This window comes from Trachurus japonicus, chromosome 18 (genome assembly GCF_045865225.1).
Source record: "Trachurus japonicus isolate A0001 chromosome 18, Traja_1.0".
Classification (NCBI taxonomy): Eukaryota; Metazoa; Chordata; class Actinopteri; order Carangiformes; family Carangidae; genus Trachurus; species Trachurus japonicus.
The window spans coordinates 19,519,596-19,536,842 of record NC_140924.1 but is presented as its reverse complement, the minus strand read 5'-3'; the positions used below and the strand labels follow the sequence as shown (position 1 = coordinate 19,536,842).

Genomic DNA, 17,247 nt, shown 5'->3' with positions numbered 1-17,247 from the left:
AAAAAAAGACACATATTTACTCACCCAGACACACTGCAAACACACATACCAAAATTACACACAATTGTGTTCATCATATTTCACTTCATTCCATCTCCATCTGTCTGTTCCTGCAACCGAAACCCAAAGGCAACACTGTTCCTGCCACCACAGGTCCCGGCCCCCTTCCAGAGTCGACCTGAGATGACATCACTCCTCTACGCACCCCTCCCTCCCTCCCTCCCTCCCTCCCTCCCTCTGCACCCATCCTACTTGAACAAAGGGCTGCGTTCCAACACAAATCATCCAACCCTGTCCTTAATGACAGGGTAGAGCTAAGTGATGCCAGGGGGGCAGGAGAGCTGGAGGTACTTTGGTCTGGGATGCTGCCTGTTCAGGATTCCTCCCTGAAACATGTGGTTTGTTCTCTTCCTCGCCGAATGGAGCAGGAAAGGAGGGGATGGATGAACGGGGAGAGCAGGGAGCAGGGAAAAGGGAGACCACAAAGTAAGCTCATTGCCCAAAGGGAGAGATCATTTGTAGCTCAGGTGGGATATGCTCCGGCTTTCATCTCGGGGTGGCTTTTCTTTTGTAAACGGCATTAAATAGCACAAGTATAGCCTTTGGATAGAATATGAGGAAGAGGGTTCTGCATGCAATTCAATCGTTTTTGCAAATTTCCTACTGACATCAGTGCATATGGGTGCTATTTAATCCTGCGGTTAGGTTTAGGGTTATGCACATGACATGACCATGGTTTATTTTTGACCCTCCGTTGCACGTACAGCCGAGTCGAACAAATGTAGGAAATAATGAAGTTCTTCAGCAGTTGTGGAAAGACGAGAAAAAAAAAAACTTTCCAAGGTTTTTAAAGCTATTGAAAGGGATACAATACGGCCATTTCCACAATCTTAAGTAAAAAATTTATGGCCCTGTCCACAGTGGTTTAGATGTTGTGAAAACCTGACAAGCTGTTTTTGAGTCTTCTGAGGGCAAGTTCAACGTAAGTCTCAAGTCATTAAGAACAAGTCCAAGTCAGGTCACAAGTGAAAAAGGAAGGCCTGTAACAAACCAAGACAGGTCAAGTCTCAAATCCTTATTGTCAAGGTTATTAACTTAGGTATAGGTCAATATCAAGTCTCTTGTATCAGCAAGTCTCAAGACCAAGTCATCAACTCACGAGTGAATCTCTCAGAGGAAGTTTACTCAAAGTCTCTTATTTTGTAATAGTGACTCACAAGTCATTTGAGTCAGAGTCAAGTTCAAATCAAGTTTAAGGTCTTGTAATAGAGAGTCTTCAATCAAGTGCTTAGTCTTAAGACAAGTCTCAAGTTACCCGAGCCTAGCCAAAGTCGGAAGTCGGAAGTTTTGTGAGAGAAGTCTAGCCTTCAAGTCTTTAGGGACTAATGAAAACCTTTGAAGTTTTGTGATCTTCATGTAGTCTTCAATCAAAACTCTGTCTTTTGCTCAAGGTCAAGACTAAGAACAACGTTTAGTCAAGTCACAAGTTATTTGAGACAAGACAAGTCAGGTCAAAGTCAGGCCTAAAGCTACTAAAGTCGAGTACAAATTCTATCTCATCTCAAAGGTCATGTCTCAAGACCTTAAGAGCAAGTCAAGTGTCGGACTTTGAGATGAGTCTCTGTTGAGCCTCTTTATGAGTCACAATAAGTCTCAGGCCCTGAAGGTCAAGTCCAAGTCATTTGTTTCAAGTCCAAGACAAGTCTCAGGTCTTTGAACAGTGACAACCTAAAGTTATGTCTAAAGTCCTGATGAATACCGGTATGTCCATACCAATCTTGAGTTTCATCAAAAAACCTAAAGGTTAAGTGGGAACCATGAAACAAACCATTTGATACTTTAACTCTCAGTTCCTGACAGATAAGTAACTCTGATGATTCCCGGATTTTACGAAGTGAAATCCTGAGGCTCTGCGATGAGGCCAAGTCTTTAGACAGTTAAGTCTCACATCAGTCAGGTTCAAGCATTTTTGTGTCATAAAGTTGTCCCCGGTCTCCAGATCTGTAAGTAATAATGTGAAAATATCAGTTTGTCATGAGATATTCCAAAGGACTTCTTGAAACAATTTTGAATGTTACTCATTAGTAAAAAATCCCAAAAGACAGTTGTTCCAAAAAGACAAGAGACTGAGTGATTCCTTGTGGATTTTCTGCTCAAGAGCCTCAAAGATTTTCTTTTTTTTCCGACTATGTGAGTAATGTAAATGCATTGAGCAGATATAGCAAGATTCCCGGGCCTAGACAAAAAACACAGATTACCAGCCTTAGTCATAATCAGGACAATCACGTTGGGTCAAATCTGCTCTAGTGCTCAGAGAGAGAGATCCTGCTCTCTGTTTGATACTAGCCACATGCGAGCTTCGCCTGCCTTGCCTGGTGCTGAGCTGTAAACCTGTCATTGTTCTGGGTCAGCTCCCCAAGGATGTCCTTAAGGCCCACCACCACCACACACACACACACACACACACAAGGACACACAAACACACACACACACACACTGCAACAGGATTCCTCGTCTTCCTCCTCCTCCTTGGTGGGGATCGGGCCAAGAGCGGACAGCCTGTGTTCCGTCAAGGCGTCCAAAATTCCATGACTTTCCCAGAATTCCTGTCCCGAGCCAAGTCATATATTCTGTTGTCATCCGCAAGGCCTTAATGAAAGCCCACGAGGTAACACAGAGGGAGAGTGTGTGTCCTGCTCACCCACACGCCATTTACACTGGAATAAAAATACACACCACCACACTGCCGATGCTGAATATCTATTAGAACAATTCAATTCAGCACAGCTGCTGCTGCTGCTGCTGCTGCTGCTGCTATAACGTAGCCTACCATAGGATACAGGCTTGACTTACTGAATCAATTTACTGTGTGTGTGTGTGTGTGTGTAAACCACTAATAACAGGATACAGTTCATGTTGCAGCATTAAAATAGCGGGGCATTGTGAGTATTTTCAACAGTGTGAATCATTCCAGTCCACCAGCACGCAGGGTCCAACTAAAACAAGACCGTATGTCACATTAGATCATAATATTACACATTTTTATCAATCTTTATTGCATTACATGCAGCTCCATGAAACTGCATACCTTCTGTATTGTTCACTACGATATCATTTTTAAACGCCGTCTTGGGGTTAAACTGTTTATTTTTGATGAAATCCCTCAGATTGAACAGGAGGGGGGGAGTGCAGCGCCATGCCAGGAAATATGAATGAAAACGGGCCCATTGGGTATAAAAAAAAAGCAGCTTTGATGGTGCGCAGACTTATTTTCACGAATGAACGTGTCAAGTATTAAGGTGCCTTATAAATCACTCTCCCTCACTTTCCGCGCCCCTCTTTTCTTAGCTTTTCTGAGAGGTTTTGGAAGAGCAGCATGATTGCCTACAGCTCTGGCCCTCTCCGTCAGTAGCCCTGCCTAAATCAACAGTCCCCCCGCCGCTTTAGTGCATAAGAAATTTTTAAGATTATAATGGGACTGTAAAACGGAAACCTGCCATATAACGTGACTGACGGCCGGAGGGCTCGCACAAGCTCAGACGGCGGTGCTGTAATGGTGTGTGTTTAGGACGGGTGACAATAATATTTCAGTCGGCGCATGTGCATGTGCGTGCGTGCGTGCGTGCATGCGGTTTGTCTGTTAATCAAACGGTTCAGAGTTAAATGCAGTTGTGGCTTTTATAAATTTCTTGGTTCCATAGAATCAGTGGAACATGGGACAACACGTTAAAAGAGGAAAAGATGGTCTGCATGATGAGGTCTGTCCATAACAAAGATTTTCCTCTCCTTTGAAAAAAGAAATGATGGAGGAAATAATAGCTTTTTTCCAACCTTAAACTCCAACTAATTGCTTAACATTTCCTCTACAGATCCATATGTGGACAGGAGCCAAGAGACAGGACTTTGGCTCATTTTAACAGTTTCCTACTCATCTTACCCAGAGGTGTTGCTTAACCACATGCACTGGCTGCCTGAAGAGCCATGGAGAAAGAAGCCTCCATTGGATTTAGCTGTGAAAACAGTAAAAACATGTGTTGTTACTTTAATTTTTATTATTTGTGTGCAGTATTTTGTGTATCTGCTTACTGTTTATCGTGTACATCTGTACAAAAGTGATTTTTAAAAAAAACACGACGAAAATCAAGCTTTTCTCTATCACCTTGGCAATCGACTTTCTCACACTGCAGCTGTTTGGGTCAGAAGTGCAACAGCCTTGAAACTTTCAGCCCATGGAGGTCGGTTCGTTGCTGCCAAAAAAACAGCACTTTAAAAGATAACACAAGTGGCTCGCACAGCGAAAGTACACTAGTTAGTACACATGACCAAGCAGCAATGCAGAGTCCTCCCATCATCCATCTTTTCCATTTGTCCTCTGTGATTCAGCGCACTTGCCAAGTGATCTCAGCTGAGGACTAAGAGCCTGCAGACCTTGTGGTTCACCAGCGCTTTGAAGTTAGAAGCTAGCATGACAGCGCTAACATGCCGCTGTTTAGCAGGTGTAACGTTTAGGCTACCATGGTCACCAAATTAGCCACAATTAGCACTGAACATAATGTTTAGCTAAAGCTACTGGGAATGACGTTCATTTTTTGAAGCCAAAAATGAAATTTGGCCCTCATGGCACTCCGTACAGTAGCTGTAGGGATTGACAGATTGAAAACGTAACATGCTAACAATGCTAATCTAAACAAAGAACAGGAGAAATGTCTTAAACCGAAAGATACTAATGTAAACACATTTTTTTCTTTTCTCTTCTCTCTCTTTTTTTTTTTTTTACAAAATTGAATGTTTATAATAAAAGGCAGAGGCTTGTACGTGTTTTTCACACATGCTTTGCAGTGTGGCCAAATTACTACACATGCTGTTTACGGCTGGAAGTTCCTCTACGACTCTATTTTGCACAAACTAATAGACAAACCATTATTGCATCATCTGCCCTTTACCATTGGCCCACGGCTACAACTGTAAACCTAAAAACACAGCCACTGCAGATGAACTGCGATGCCTTCACGACTGGGCAAAGGGGGCGATGCAACCTAAAACAAACCATAATTATCTATTTGTGGTACCGCTCGGGGGCAAATATGAACGGAATACAAAAGCACACACACGATGTGCGGAGTTCCAGTAAGTTCCACGACCACAGTTTAGTCTCTCGGGGATACTGGGCTCCTCTTAACTGAACCTCTTTGCTTTCTTTCCTGAATGACACATGTGCACACACACACACTCAACGCACGCACTGAGTGTAACACTAGCTCCCTCCAGACCACACTGTCACTGGGGCAGCTTGCCTCGCCTGCCTGCTGCGAGCCTGGCCGGTGCTTTTTTTTTTCTTTCTTTCTTTCTTTCCTAGACACTGCTTCAGACTTACACTATCTGTTTCCACAGCCGTGCGCCTGCTGACCCAAGAATGTGGACAGCGCTCTGGTACATTGTTTTACAAGGCTAAGCAGTGTATTTGAGATGGGAAATGTAGACTCTTGCTTGTTTTATGGGAGAAAACCAACTGTGTGTGTGTGTGTCTGTGTGTGTTTGCTCGTGTGCGTGTGCACAATTTGTTTTCCAATGATAATCTCCAATTGTTCTCTTTTTTTTTGTTTTAATGACGTCTTAAGTAAAAGAGTCATTGCTTTAGTGGTCTGCATGCCGTGTACTGTAAATGCAGTCAGTGGAGTCTAATGTATTTTACATCCCGTGTACATGTATTGCGAGGAAATGATAAAAAATACAGTTGGACATTAAGCTTTGAGGCATCCATTAATGGCCTTAAAGGGAAACACATCCTTGGATCACACTCTACTATTGCAAATGTGAAGTCAAGCTGTATAAAAGACACTCCTTATTTCTGTTTCAAACTAGCAGCCCAAGGCTACGTTACATTACTAGCATAACACAATTAGATCTGTTGTTGTACAAGCTGAGTTGCACTTTGGGTAATATCAGTGCCATGTTTTTACAGGGAAATGACTTAATTACACTATTAATGGGTTGCAAATGCATTTACTGAACTGGCAGAAGATTTAATTGTGTTTATCCACAAAGATGATGCAGCAACTCCGCTTCTTATCTGTACAACAATTTCATAAAACATATTTTCTTTTGTTTGTTTCTTACTGGCTTAATTATGGCTGCAATTACTGATTATTTTCTCCATTAATAGATTATGTATAAACAACCATTGCTCTTCCTTGTTTTGACAGATATATATGTCTTCCTTTGTCGATCTGTTACATAATCAAGCCATCTGGATGTTTTTCTGTTTTGTATTTGCTCATGCCTGTAATGTGGACATTAATGCGGGATGTCCTCCTCTATTTGTTGGGAGCATGCTCCCCATTAACTGTGTACTAACACTAAACAACAACAAAGAGAAATGCTGCTTTCTGCTGTAAATCAATACCACACTTCTCTGCTTCCCATTACTGAGTGTGTTATCAAGAGGCTCTTCGGAGCTCTCCAAACTTCTTGTTTTTTTGTTAACTTGTTATTTTCTGCCTCTATTTTCCACACACTTGAAACAGCACGCACAAGGCCTTTGCTCGTATTTTACATTGCCATCCCGCCCCCCTTTTTTTTTTTCCCCGAACGCGCTCTGCTGTTTCTCCAACCCCGTGGCCTGTCTGTCAACCCTTGTTCCCATGGCAGTTAGTTAGAAACCTCGGCCAATTATCTTTCTGGTCTTGAACACACGCCGGATAAACTGCTCAGAGCGACGAAGTGCCACCGACTCTCCAAAAAAAAAGAAAGAAGAAAAAAATCAATGGCTGCAGGAGATTTGTGTGATGGGTTAATGGTCGGATAGTAAAAGTGCTGCAGAGGCGACATTGTTGAGTTCATGTTGCTGTGACCCTATTGAATGTTTTATAGTGACGGGTCTCTATCTATTCAGCTGAATGGGACATAAGGGGCCGCATAAAGACAAGTAGACAACACAGAAGTATAAAGGCAGAGTGGAGACATGAGGCCTGCTTAGGAGGAGACAGGCAGACAGAAGGAGAAAGTGCACTAGTGAGTCCGACATGGGGTGTCACGGCGATTCCAGCACTGATTCATGGGAAGGCAAGACAAAAAAAGCTGCAAGCCATGCTGCACAACCTGTTACATACTTTGCCAGGCAAAGTAACAGAGATTGAGTGTCTTTCTATTCTGTGTGTAGGTGACGCGTCCCCTCAAGAATGTGGTTCTCTTCCTCTCGCCGTTCGCCTCAATTTCCCCTCTGGTTGCTTACTTCACTCACACAGCCGAGGAGCTGTCGCTTGAGGAATCTGGAAAACACCAGTGGGGAATGAGAGGAATTTCTGCTTTTCGTTTTTCCCTAACCACCCCCTCACCCCTTGCTCTCTTTAGTTTGGACGCCTCTGCACAGCCGAGCTCTTGAGTTTTCTCTTGTTTCTGAATGCAGCCCAACAATAACAACCTCTCATAAACAATGGGGCTTGTTGATTGGGGGGTTGAGAAGGAGAGTGGCCGTTGCTGGCCCGTGCAGTCGGTTTCGCTGGCAGCGGGCCTCACGAATGGTTCTTAAAGTCCGAAAGTACAGGCTACATCGAGGACCGTGAAAGATTTAAGGGCAACTTTAAAAATGCACCATCTCTGAAGGACCATAAACACATGCTTTAGCTCTTTCTTAATCTATCTTTCCTCCAAAAGGACTTTGATGGACCAAACTCTGAAAGGGGATGCTGGTCAATGTCAGGAAACCACAAAAGTACAGGGAAAAAAATGGTAGTTTTGGAATTCTCTGCTTTTACAGCACCCGAGGACTCGTAAAGGGAGTCTGGATCACATCGAGTAGGATTTTGAACAAGACGACCATGGAGCTTTGCCCCATCCTTTCCAGCCTATGGGCAGCTCCAGCACAGCACAGCGAGAGTCACGTGGCATTTACACAGTCAAGCAACAGTTAAACCCTGTGTCTGTGACAAGGAAAAGATAATTCAGAGCGATGTGTCCTGGAATAACTCTGTCTCTACTGTTTCCATCCTGGAAGATGATGCTGCACATTACTGGACATTGTCCCTCATCTGCTGAACCGTTTTTATGACTCTCGCATCAACTAAATCAAAATAAAATGTCAAAAGAGATTCTTGTGAATGGGGTGGGTAAACAAACCACTGTATTTTATTATAATTTCCTACAGGCTGCATACCGGAGCAAGGCTTTTGGAAATACAAGAGTTTTTCCAAAATATCCAAGATGCATAAACAAAACAATACACAGTCCAAGGCGCTCTGTGCATTAACAGGCGGGGTAAGGGTGCCCCCTTGTGGTCAAATCATGACATGTGGCTGGGTAGAAAGCACATGAGTGGTTGTCTTTTACTGTCACATTATAATGTATTACCCAGTACACCAAAAATATATACTGTTTTTAAGGTTTTAAAATTTTACACTTTATTCATAGGATAAAGAATCACTCAGCAACCACAGTTAAACACATTCAGGAAGTCATTCATTCACTCACGCGCACACCAAGCACTCATCGAAAACACCCGTTCAGCGTCTGGAATCAGTGACGGTCGTCTGCCACAGGTCTTCATTTGTCATTCGTCTTGAAGGGATCAGACCATATCTTCACACCTATGGAGGAAAAAAAAAAGAAATAAAAATAAACAATGTCAGGGAGAAAAGGATGACAGGAGAACAAGAACTGATGAGGCTTTGGATTGTGCAGAAAGTTGAGGCCATTTTTCTCATGTAAATGTATAGTTAAGTGAAATGTTGATCAATTTAACAGTGAACTTAAAAGACATCAAGTGACAGTGTTTACAGAGTTCTGTAAATTTTGAATTTAAATTTTTTTTCTGGATCTTAAAGTTATAAAATGTGATTACATTTTTCCTACTAAGAAAGAAAATCTAACTTTTTTTTTTTTCTGGGAGTAGGAGTGTATGGAATAGGACCATTTGTGTACGATAAACATATGCATAAGACATCTTATAAATTGTAAGTTAGGTAAACTGATATTTATATGAGTCAGTCAGAAAGTCTTCTGCTTACTGACCAGTTACAAGAGTTGGATGAAAGTGATTTGAAAAAGAAACCAAGCACACTCAATGTTTATTTAGCAACATGTCTGTTTATGTAACTCTTGTCAAATAATAAAATACCTGTCACAAGGACTGGACCGTTGTGAATAAATACACCAAATATAACATAAATACAAAGCAGTGCCAAAACCGTCCCCTGTTCAAATGTACTACTACAGGAGGAGCTCTTCTTACCCACAGGTTGAACATCCTCCTGGTTGATTCCTGCCCGGTTCATCTTTTGTATTTGTCCTGGCAAAGAGAGAGGGAGAGAGAAACAGCACAGTGCATTTAGTGGGATACTTCTGTGGCCAAAATCATAAACAACTTTCCACACAGCAGCTGGTTATTATCAGTCTTTATTGTCCTCCTTTGCCTGCACTGTCAGTAACACTAGAGGAAGTTCATCCACAGGTTTTTTTTACTGTATGTCCTGACTGCAGCTAGTTTCCATCCGTGCAGGCCAGAGCTGGCTGGACATATAATACGCAACTAGAAACTACAACTATTTAGCTTAATGTATTTTCCTGGCACCGTCCTGTCTTTGTCTTAGGTTTAGCTTCATGTTTATCGTTTTGTGGAAAATGGAAAAGGAAACTCTTTCAGCATTAGCCACATTTAGCATAAAAGTTTATGTAAATGTACTCCTTATTCTTGAGAGGATGTGTGTTTAAGGTTTTGGAGAGGACATAAAACCCAAAGTTCATAGAGATTCCACATTTAAAAGTGCTAAAAAGCAGATGTTATTTGACTTTTTTTTTAAAGAAATGTGCCAATGTATAACAACATATTAGCTAACGTCTGCTGGCTAAAAACATTAGCTTAGCATATGTTTGACCACACGCAGGACGTTTGTTATTTAGCAAATATGAAGCTAAACTCTTCATACGTATCAACATATTAAATTACATAAAAGACCGAACACTGTTGTTGTGTAACGTTAACTGAGAGTGAATAAAAGCTAAAAGCCACTTACTGTACTCGTTTTTATGCGTTAGCGGGTAGAAAAATATGGGGTAAAATGCAGCAGCCACCGCCGTGACAAATCCCCCGAAAACTAACGCAATTCTCAAGTTTTTAGACATTTTTTTTATATTACATTGGAGGATACGATTTAACCTCCAAGCGACGTGCGCTGTGTTTACAGTGACTGTTTCCGGGGTAAAGAAGGTCACACTAGCGCGTTTTTTTGTATAACCGGTTTGGTCTGCGTGGGCTTCCGTAGTGAATATATTAGCCTCGTCAGTGTCACATGCTGCAGCACAACAATAACAAGGAAGAAGAGTTTTAGAAGTTAGCCACTGCTTCTTCTTCATCAGCTTCTTCCTTTTTACCGATAAAACAACAAAATATGGGTTTATTCGCCTGTATTTTGTTTATTTGTTGTTACTGCTGCTCCTATGGAAACACGAAAAGTGAAAACGAGCCAATTCAGACGTTTGTAATCCCTCACAGTCACATGGATGTTGGCTGGGTGTACACTATTCAGGTAGGTCTCACTGTCTTTAACCTTTTATAATACAGCCTGATGTTCAACTGTTTCCATTTTATTAAACCACTTTTACTCATATAATGTAGTTATATGTGTGTATTTTCTGTATAACTTGTGTATTTTTCTATAGGAGAGTATGCATGCCTATGCAGCCAATGTGTACACCACTGTGACTGAGGAGCTGTCAAAGGCTAAAGATCGTAGGTTCATCGCTGTGGAGCAGGAGTTCTTCAGACTCTGGTGGGACACCGTGGCCACAAACACCCATAAAAAACAAGTAAGGATGTGTGACGATGAGTCACCACTCAGCACTGACATAAATAACACAAGACTCTGACAGTCTCAAGACAGGCTACAAGCCACATTTTTAAGGCGATACTCCTGCAGTAAATTTCGAAAACAAGCAGCAGGGACTCAGATATCCTGTTTCAGTGGCTGTTCTTATGAGATGTATATTTCCAAATTGAATCCCTGCTTTTGTGCATGGTAAATAACTATGGTTTGGTTGGTTTCCCAGGTGCGACAGCTTGTAAAAGAAGGCAGACTGGAGTTCATCCTCGGGGGCCAAGTGATGCACGACGAGGCTGTGACTGATCTAGATGATGAAATACTGCAAATGACAGGTAGTACCACACATTTCCTTTTGCTGTTATCTCCAATTCCAGTGACCACACACACACTGTAACTCCTTGCTGTTGCAGAGGGACACGGTTTTCTCTACGAGACGTTCGGGGTCCGTCCTCAGTTCTCCTGGCACGTGGATCCATTTGGAGCCTCCGCCACCACGCCAGTCCTGTTTGCCTTGGCGGGTTTCAACGCGCACCTCATCTCACGCATTGACTATGATCTCAAAGACACCATGCAGAAAAACAAGGTACAGATGCCTTGGTCAAAAAAAAAAAGAGGGAATCAGAATTTTTTCAGTTTTGCAATTTATACTCTTAACTTAACTCTTGACGTTTATCTTTTTTTCTTCTTCTTTTTTGCAGAACCTACAGTTTGTATGGAGAGGTTCTCCATCCCTAAAGGAGAAGCAGGAGATCTTCACTCACACTATGGACCAGTTTAGTTACTGCACTCCATCCCACCTGCCGTTCTCAAACAGGTAGATCATGTTCACACTATTTGTATTTCTGTGTCTGCTGTTTTCCCAGTGTTTGTGTCTGCCACTAGGACATTATTTTGACTTTACCAAAGCCCAAATCCCACAGGCCGACTTGAGAAGTATGCAAATTACTGATAAAACATTAAGATTATTGGAAACATGTGTGTTATTACGACAATACTCATACTTGTGTGGGTTTTTACGACAACTTGTTTTATGTTTTTAACTGTGTGTCTTTGTTTTATACCATGTATTGTGCACTTTTCAGATTTTACTGTGAAGCACTTTGTAAACTCCTTCTGCGAAAAGTGCAATAGAAATAAAGTTTACTTACTCATAGAAAAATATGAGAAGAAAAACTGCAAATATTCATCAAAACTATTTTGTTCTCAGCTCTGGTTTCTACTGGAACGGAGTTGCCTTGTTCCCGAACCCACCTAAAGATGGAGTCTACCCCAACATGAGCCTCCCTGTGACCAAGGAGACCGTACGCGCCTACGCTCAGACCATGGTGGAGAACATCAAGCAGAGGGCGGCGTGGTTCAGGACCGACCATGTGCTCTGGCCGTGGGTGAGCGGGGGAAACGGAAAAAGCTGGGATTATTTTATTTCAGATCAATTCCAGTAAAGTAATTGTCTTCAAGGTCCAGTGAAACATCCACAAGCACAGGAAGTAACGTGGGAGGTGGAACCGGAGGAATGGCTTTGATTTTTGAGATATGCACATATGCAGATAATAAATGTCTTTAGGAAAATAATTGTTTGCTCCGTGTGTTTCAGGGTTGTGACAAACAGTTCTACAACTCATCTGTGCAGTTCAACAACATGGACCCTTTAATGAAGTACATCAACCAGAACAGCAAAGAGTTTGGGGTGACGGTGCGGTACGCCACTCTGAGCGAATACTTCCAAGCCGTGTACCAGTCAAATCTTGTTTGGGAGAGTCGAGGGAGTGAAGATTTTTTGCCTTATTCCACTGGTGAGAATCTGTTTCTGAATCTGTTTTTCACCTGCTTACATTAAAGGAAGGAAATGAGGCACAGTCAAAAACACCGTTTTCTTGTTGATAGCATCTACCGTGACTAATGTGTTTTATTTCCTAGAACCGTACCAGGCATGGACAGGATTTTACGCCTCCAGAAATGTTTTGAAAGGAGTAGCACGGCAGGCGAGTTCCCAGCTGCACGCGGCCGAGACTCTTTTCGCTCGGTATCGAATCAGCTTCCCCGACGGACCCGTGGCTAAAGACTGGGCCCTGGACAAACTGAGAGCGCTTCGCTGGGCTGTGTCCGAGGTCAAATCTCATAGTATACTATACAGTCGTGACACAAATTAAATTCTTACACAACACAATGTTAAAATCTGCCGTCTGTTTATAGGTGCAGCATCATGATGGTATCACTGGCACCGAGTCTCCCAAGGTGGCAGACATGTACCTGCAGCATCTCACGCAGGCCATGATGGGAGTGGAGGAACTTCTTGCCGCGCTCTTCCTGCTGCCGCATCATCTGGACATTCCCAGCATGCTCAGCTATCACAGGAAAAGTGCGTTACAAGCCAAGTAGACTGTGCAGCTTCCTTTAGCCTGCTAATACGACCACAGCACTAAAATCCCAAATTCTTTTTTTTAATATAGATGGATAAAAATATGTTAATTAGTGCATTAGTGTAACATTTAATTAATTCTTTCATACCAGGTGTTCATCAAACGCTGGAGCAACACGTCATCGTTTACAACCCGTTAGCCTGGAACATCACCACTATCATCAACGTCACCGTCGGCTTCCCCAATGCAGCCGTGTTTGATGATGATGGACAGCCTGTGCTCGCTCAGGTAGTTTGAGTAATGATCATTTTTTGAAAAGATAAAAACAAGTGTTCAAATATTTAGCCACAGTGGAACATGAAAGGGTCATACAGTCAGAAATATTTAAAGTTGACCAACATTAGCCACCATAAGCTAATACAACAGTCCATTACAGTAGAGTCACTGAGTTGAGCAGTGGATTGTTTTGTGGTTTATTAGTAAAATTTTTCATTAGTAGAAGAAAAAAAAATTCTATGCAAACTAAACTGACACATTCAATTTCTTGACATTTAAGCAAACAGGTGTCTGTCATACTACATTTACAATTGTATATCTGTTGTGTAGTGACAAAAAATCATTTATTGTCTTAAGTTTTGTGTGAACTAAGTTTTTTGCAATTCAGAAACAGAAATTGGATATAACCTGTTTCTGCCTCTGTGTGTTACAGACCCAGAAATCAGCACAGTCCAACGTGACCTATGATCTGTTCATGGTGGTCGACCTCGGAGGCCTTCAGCACCGAAAATACTTGATCAAGTTCTCTGACAAGCCGTGTGCTGGGAGGTCCAAGTGTAACTGGACCTACAAAGCCAAAGGGGTTCAGTTCGAGAGACGCCGCGTCCGGGACTGGGCCAAAACAGGGAGGAGGCTTCTGCCTGTTCTGAATGAATGCTACAAGCTCATGTTCGACCAGGACACCAATCTGCTGCACAGCATCACCCATCTGTAAGACGTGATAGTCTCACATTGTTTAGCTATGGTGTGATCAATATTAGTGTCCTAGCAGATACTCTGTGACCTTTGACCTCTCTGTCATCCTCAGTGGTGAGGAGAAAAGGAGAGTGAGGACGACTCAGGATTTCTGGGAATACCATGCAAATGGAGACGTAAACGCGGGGCCCATCTCTGATAACTACATCTTTAGCACCAACGCTTCGGCTGTGCGGGGCTACAAGGCCGTGGAGATGGAGATCATCCCCGGGAAGATCGTGTCTGAGATCCGGCAGTACTTCTACAGGTGGGAGGAAGAACTCTCTGGATTCATTAATGTATTTCTTCTCTTTTTTCTTAGCCCCAGTTGACTAATAATTAAACTTCTTTTAGAGAGGAAAACGATAAAGACTACGCTTATTCAATCACCACCCGTGTGCCAGAGTGCTGTGGGACCAGAGTGCGGTGCCACAGGCTGGAGCAGACCTACTCCCTGGGGCCGCTGCAGGTCAACACCGAGGTCGTCCTCAGGACCAGCACCGCTCTGAAGAACAACAGGACCCTGTACACAGACGACAACGGATACCAGATGATGAAGAGGTCGTACAGGAAGTTCATTAATAACACTTTAGCAAGAGTAAGTTCAGTCCTGTGAGGCGTTGCCCCGGCTTAAACTGTTTGTTTTTTCTTTTCTTTTTTCTTTTAGAATTATTTTTATTGGTTTTCTTGTTCCCACGTTTAGGGCCACAATACATAGAAGTACCAAGATCAGAAAAATAAAAACAAAAGACAAAGACTTTTCACTTATACATATTGACATAACGCTAGACCGTATAAAGTCACACACATAACACACATCTTGACAACTACATTCAGAAACAGACAGACTACAGTGCGGAAGAGTAGGTGAGTCTTCTCTGTTTCTCTCCCACATGACCTTAAAGGGAGGGGAAGAGGGAAAGGGAAAAGTTAAAATGAGTGAACCTTCCTATTGATTTTTAAAGGCCTAAAGAAATTCTCTTCCTAATCTGTGTTGACATGTGTTGCAGAACTACTTCCCCATGGTTCGCACAGCCTACGTAGAGGACGAGCTCAGCAGACTGGTGCTGAGCAGCGACAGAGCCCACGGCGTGTCCAGCCAGGCCAGCGGACAACTGGAGGTACGGAAATCCATCATAACACACGCTCACTTCCTGTCCACACTCACGCACACAGAAACATGTAAAAACATCCTGCGTCTTGTTTTGTTTTTGTCTCCTTCTCCTCCTCCTCTAGGTCATGCTCCACCGTCGCCTTTGGAACAACCTGACCTGGAACCTGGGCTACAACCTGACCCTCAACGACAGCTCGGTGGTGCGGCCCACCCTGTGGATGACGCTGGGCTCCGTCGGCGCCACCTCCGCGCTTTACCAGAGGGAGGCAATAGAGCTGCAGCACAGACCTGTCGTCATGCCCATAGACCAACCTAGTGAGTGCTGCACGGCATCAAAAACTGCATCAACAAAGTTCTTGATGTATCCAATAAGAAAAAAATCACAATAAAAAAAAAAAGAAATGTCAGAATTAAAGAAATAACTGCCTCTCTGCTGTGTGTTTCACATTCTTCTCTTAAAGAGAAGCCCTGGCTGCAAAAGGAGCCCAGAGGAAGTTCCCCGGTGCGTTCGGTGGTTCTGCCTCCAAACCTCCACCTGCTCAGCCTCAGTGTCCCCGGGTGGAACTACAGCGCTAATCATGACGTTCACCTCGGTCACATAAACTCAGGTGAGCAGGGAGAGAAAAGACTTGGCACATTTATAAACCTGTCTTTTCTTCGTGGAATATACAAATTCTAACGTATTTTTGTTTGTTCGTTGTGCCTCTAGGTAAAGACTCGGTGCGCTCGGAGCCGGACTACGACCGGGTCCTGTTGAGAATCATGCATCTGTTCGAGGAGGGTGAAGATCCTGAGCTTTCAAAGCCGGTCACTGTAAATTTAAAGGTACATAAAGAGCTTTATTTATCATGAGGAAAATTGTTAATTTTCAAAAATAGAGTTAACTTATCTTTTTTTTCTGTTCGTCAATGGTCATTTCCTGTATGAGCAGGATGCTCTGCAGGGCATTGGGGAAGTAAAGGTACTGGAGGAGCGTTCTCTCACAGGAACCTGGGACATCACCAGTCTGCAGAGGTGGAAGTGGAAGACTGCAGAAAACTTCGAGACGAGTGAGAAAAGCCTCTTTACATTCACATGTCTACATCTAATGACCGCTTCTTCCTTCTTACACACTTTATCTGTCTTTTTTTCTTCTTTTAGAGAACGAGAAGTGTTCGAGATGTCGACAAGAGGCGTTCAATGTCACCATCTCACCCAAAGAGATCCGGACCTTCTTTGTTCAGTTTGCTCCTAAGAACTTTTAGGCTGAACTGTGTTTTGTCTTCTGTGAAGATGGCCAATCATGTAATGTGACAGTGCTTTTTTTTTTTTTAATATTTGTCTGATCGCTACACTGTTAATTAATGCTGTTTTTTGCACCTTGTTTTGATTTGTCAAGAGGCACTCGTGTGTTGTTGGGGTGTGGACACTCCCACTTTGAGTCCCCGCTGGCTCTCACTGAATAAATTGATTATTTTTTTCGTCTTGTTAAAACATCTGTCTGGTTTCTGACTTCTCTCTGCCGTAAACTTCCATCTAATGGGACCAGTAATATTAAAATATGGATTGGATGGAAAAGCTGCTCAAAGCACCTGGAGTCATATTTCTCCAACACATTTAACCGATCCTTACAGAGCTTTAAAATTCCTCCTTAAGACTCTTAAAACCAGACTTGTTACCGGTGATGTGACGTTGATACAGAGGAGATATGGCTGCTCTCCGTGTGCAATAATGGAACTTCTACTGGAAAGACAAGACTCAAGACAACATAACTTTTTTTTTTTTTTAATTAATAGTGCAATGCAAGTTAGGGTACATTGCAAAAAAAAAAAAAACAGGTGATCAACTAATACAAACAAACCAACATAGATGGCAGCAACAACAGAGATAAAGCAGAAGAGGAAGAAAGAACAGGAAAAAGAAAATAAATATATAAAATGGAATAAACAGTGGTAGTCAACCTCCACTC

At 42.6% G+C, this 17,247-nt stretch overlaps 3 protein-coding genes across 3 annotated transcripts in view; 2 read left to right on the top strand and 1 right to left on the bottom strand.

Annotated features, from left to right (window-relative positions):
- Positions 1 to 17,247, top strand: part of tm4sf5 (transmembrane 4 L six family member 5) — a 252,573-nt gene that overhangs the window by 93,282 nt on the left and 142,044 nt on the right. The window lies entirely within an intron of this gene.
- smim20 (small integral membrane protein 20) lies at positions 8,096 to 10,217 on the bottom strand. The gene is made up of 3 exons (XM_085759492.1): positions 10,008 to 10,217; positions 9,227 to 9,283; positions 8,096 to 8,582 (listed from the first exon to the last, which is right to left on the bottom strand). The coding sequence occupies exons 1-3, from the start codon at positions 10,114 to 10,116 to the stop codon at positions 8,539 to 8,541; spliced, it is 210 nt and encodes a 69-aa protein (XP_085615618.1). The 5' UTR covers positions 10,117 to 10,217; the 3' UTR covers positions 8,096 to 8,538.
- On the top strand, positions 10,280 to 16,605 carry man2b2 (mannosidase, alpha, class 2B, member 2). Its single transcript, XM_085759491.1, has 19 exons — positions 10,280 to 10,520; positions 10,654 to 10,800; positions 11,041 to 11,146; positions 11,225 to 11,397; positions 11,513 to 11,628; positions 12,022 to 12,199; positions 12,409 to 12,607; positions 12,732 to 12,922; positions 13,008 to 13,173; positions 13,326 to 13,462; positions 13,884 to 14,161; positions 14,259 to 14,453; positions 14,540 to 14,783; positions 15,196 to 15,306; positions 15,422 to 15,614; positions 15,761 to 15,907; positions 16,009 to 16,124; positions 16,231 to 16,348; positions 16,440 to 16,605. The coding sequence occupies exons 1-19, from the start codon at positions 10,383 to 10,385 to the stop codon at positions 16,541 to 16,543; spliced, it is 3,057 nt and encodes a 1,018-aa protein (XP_085615617.1). The 5' UTR covers positions 10,280 to 10,382; the 3' UTR covers positions 16,544 to 16,605.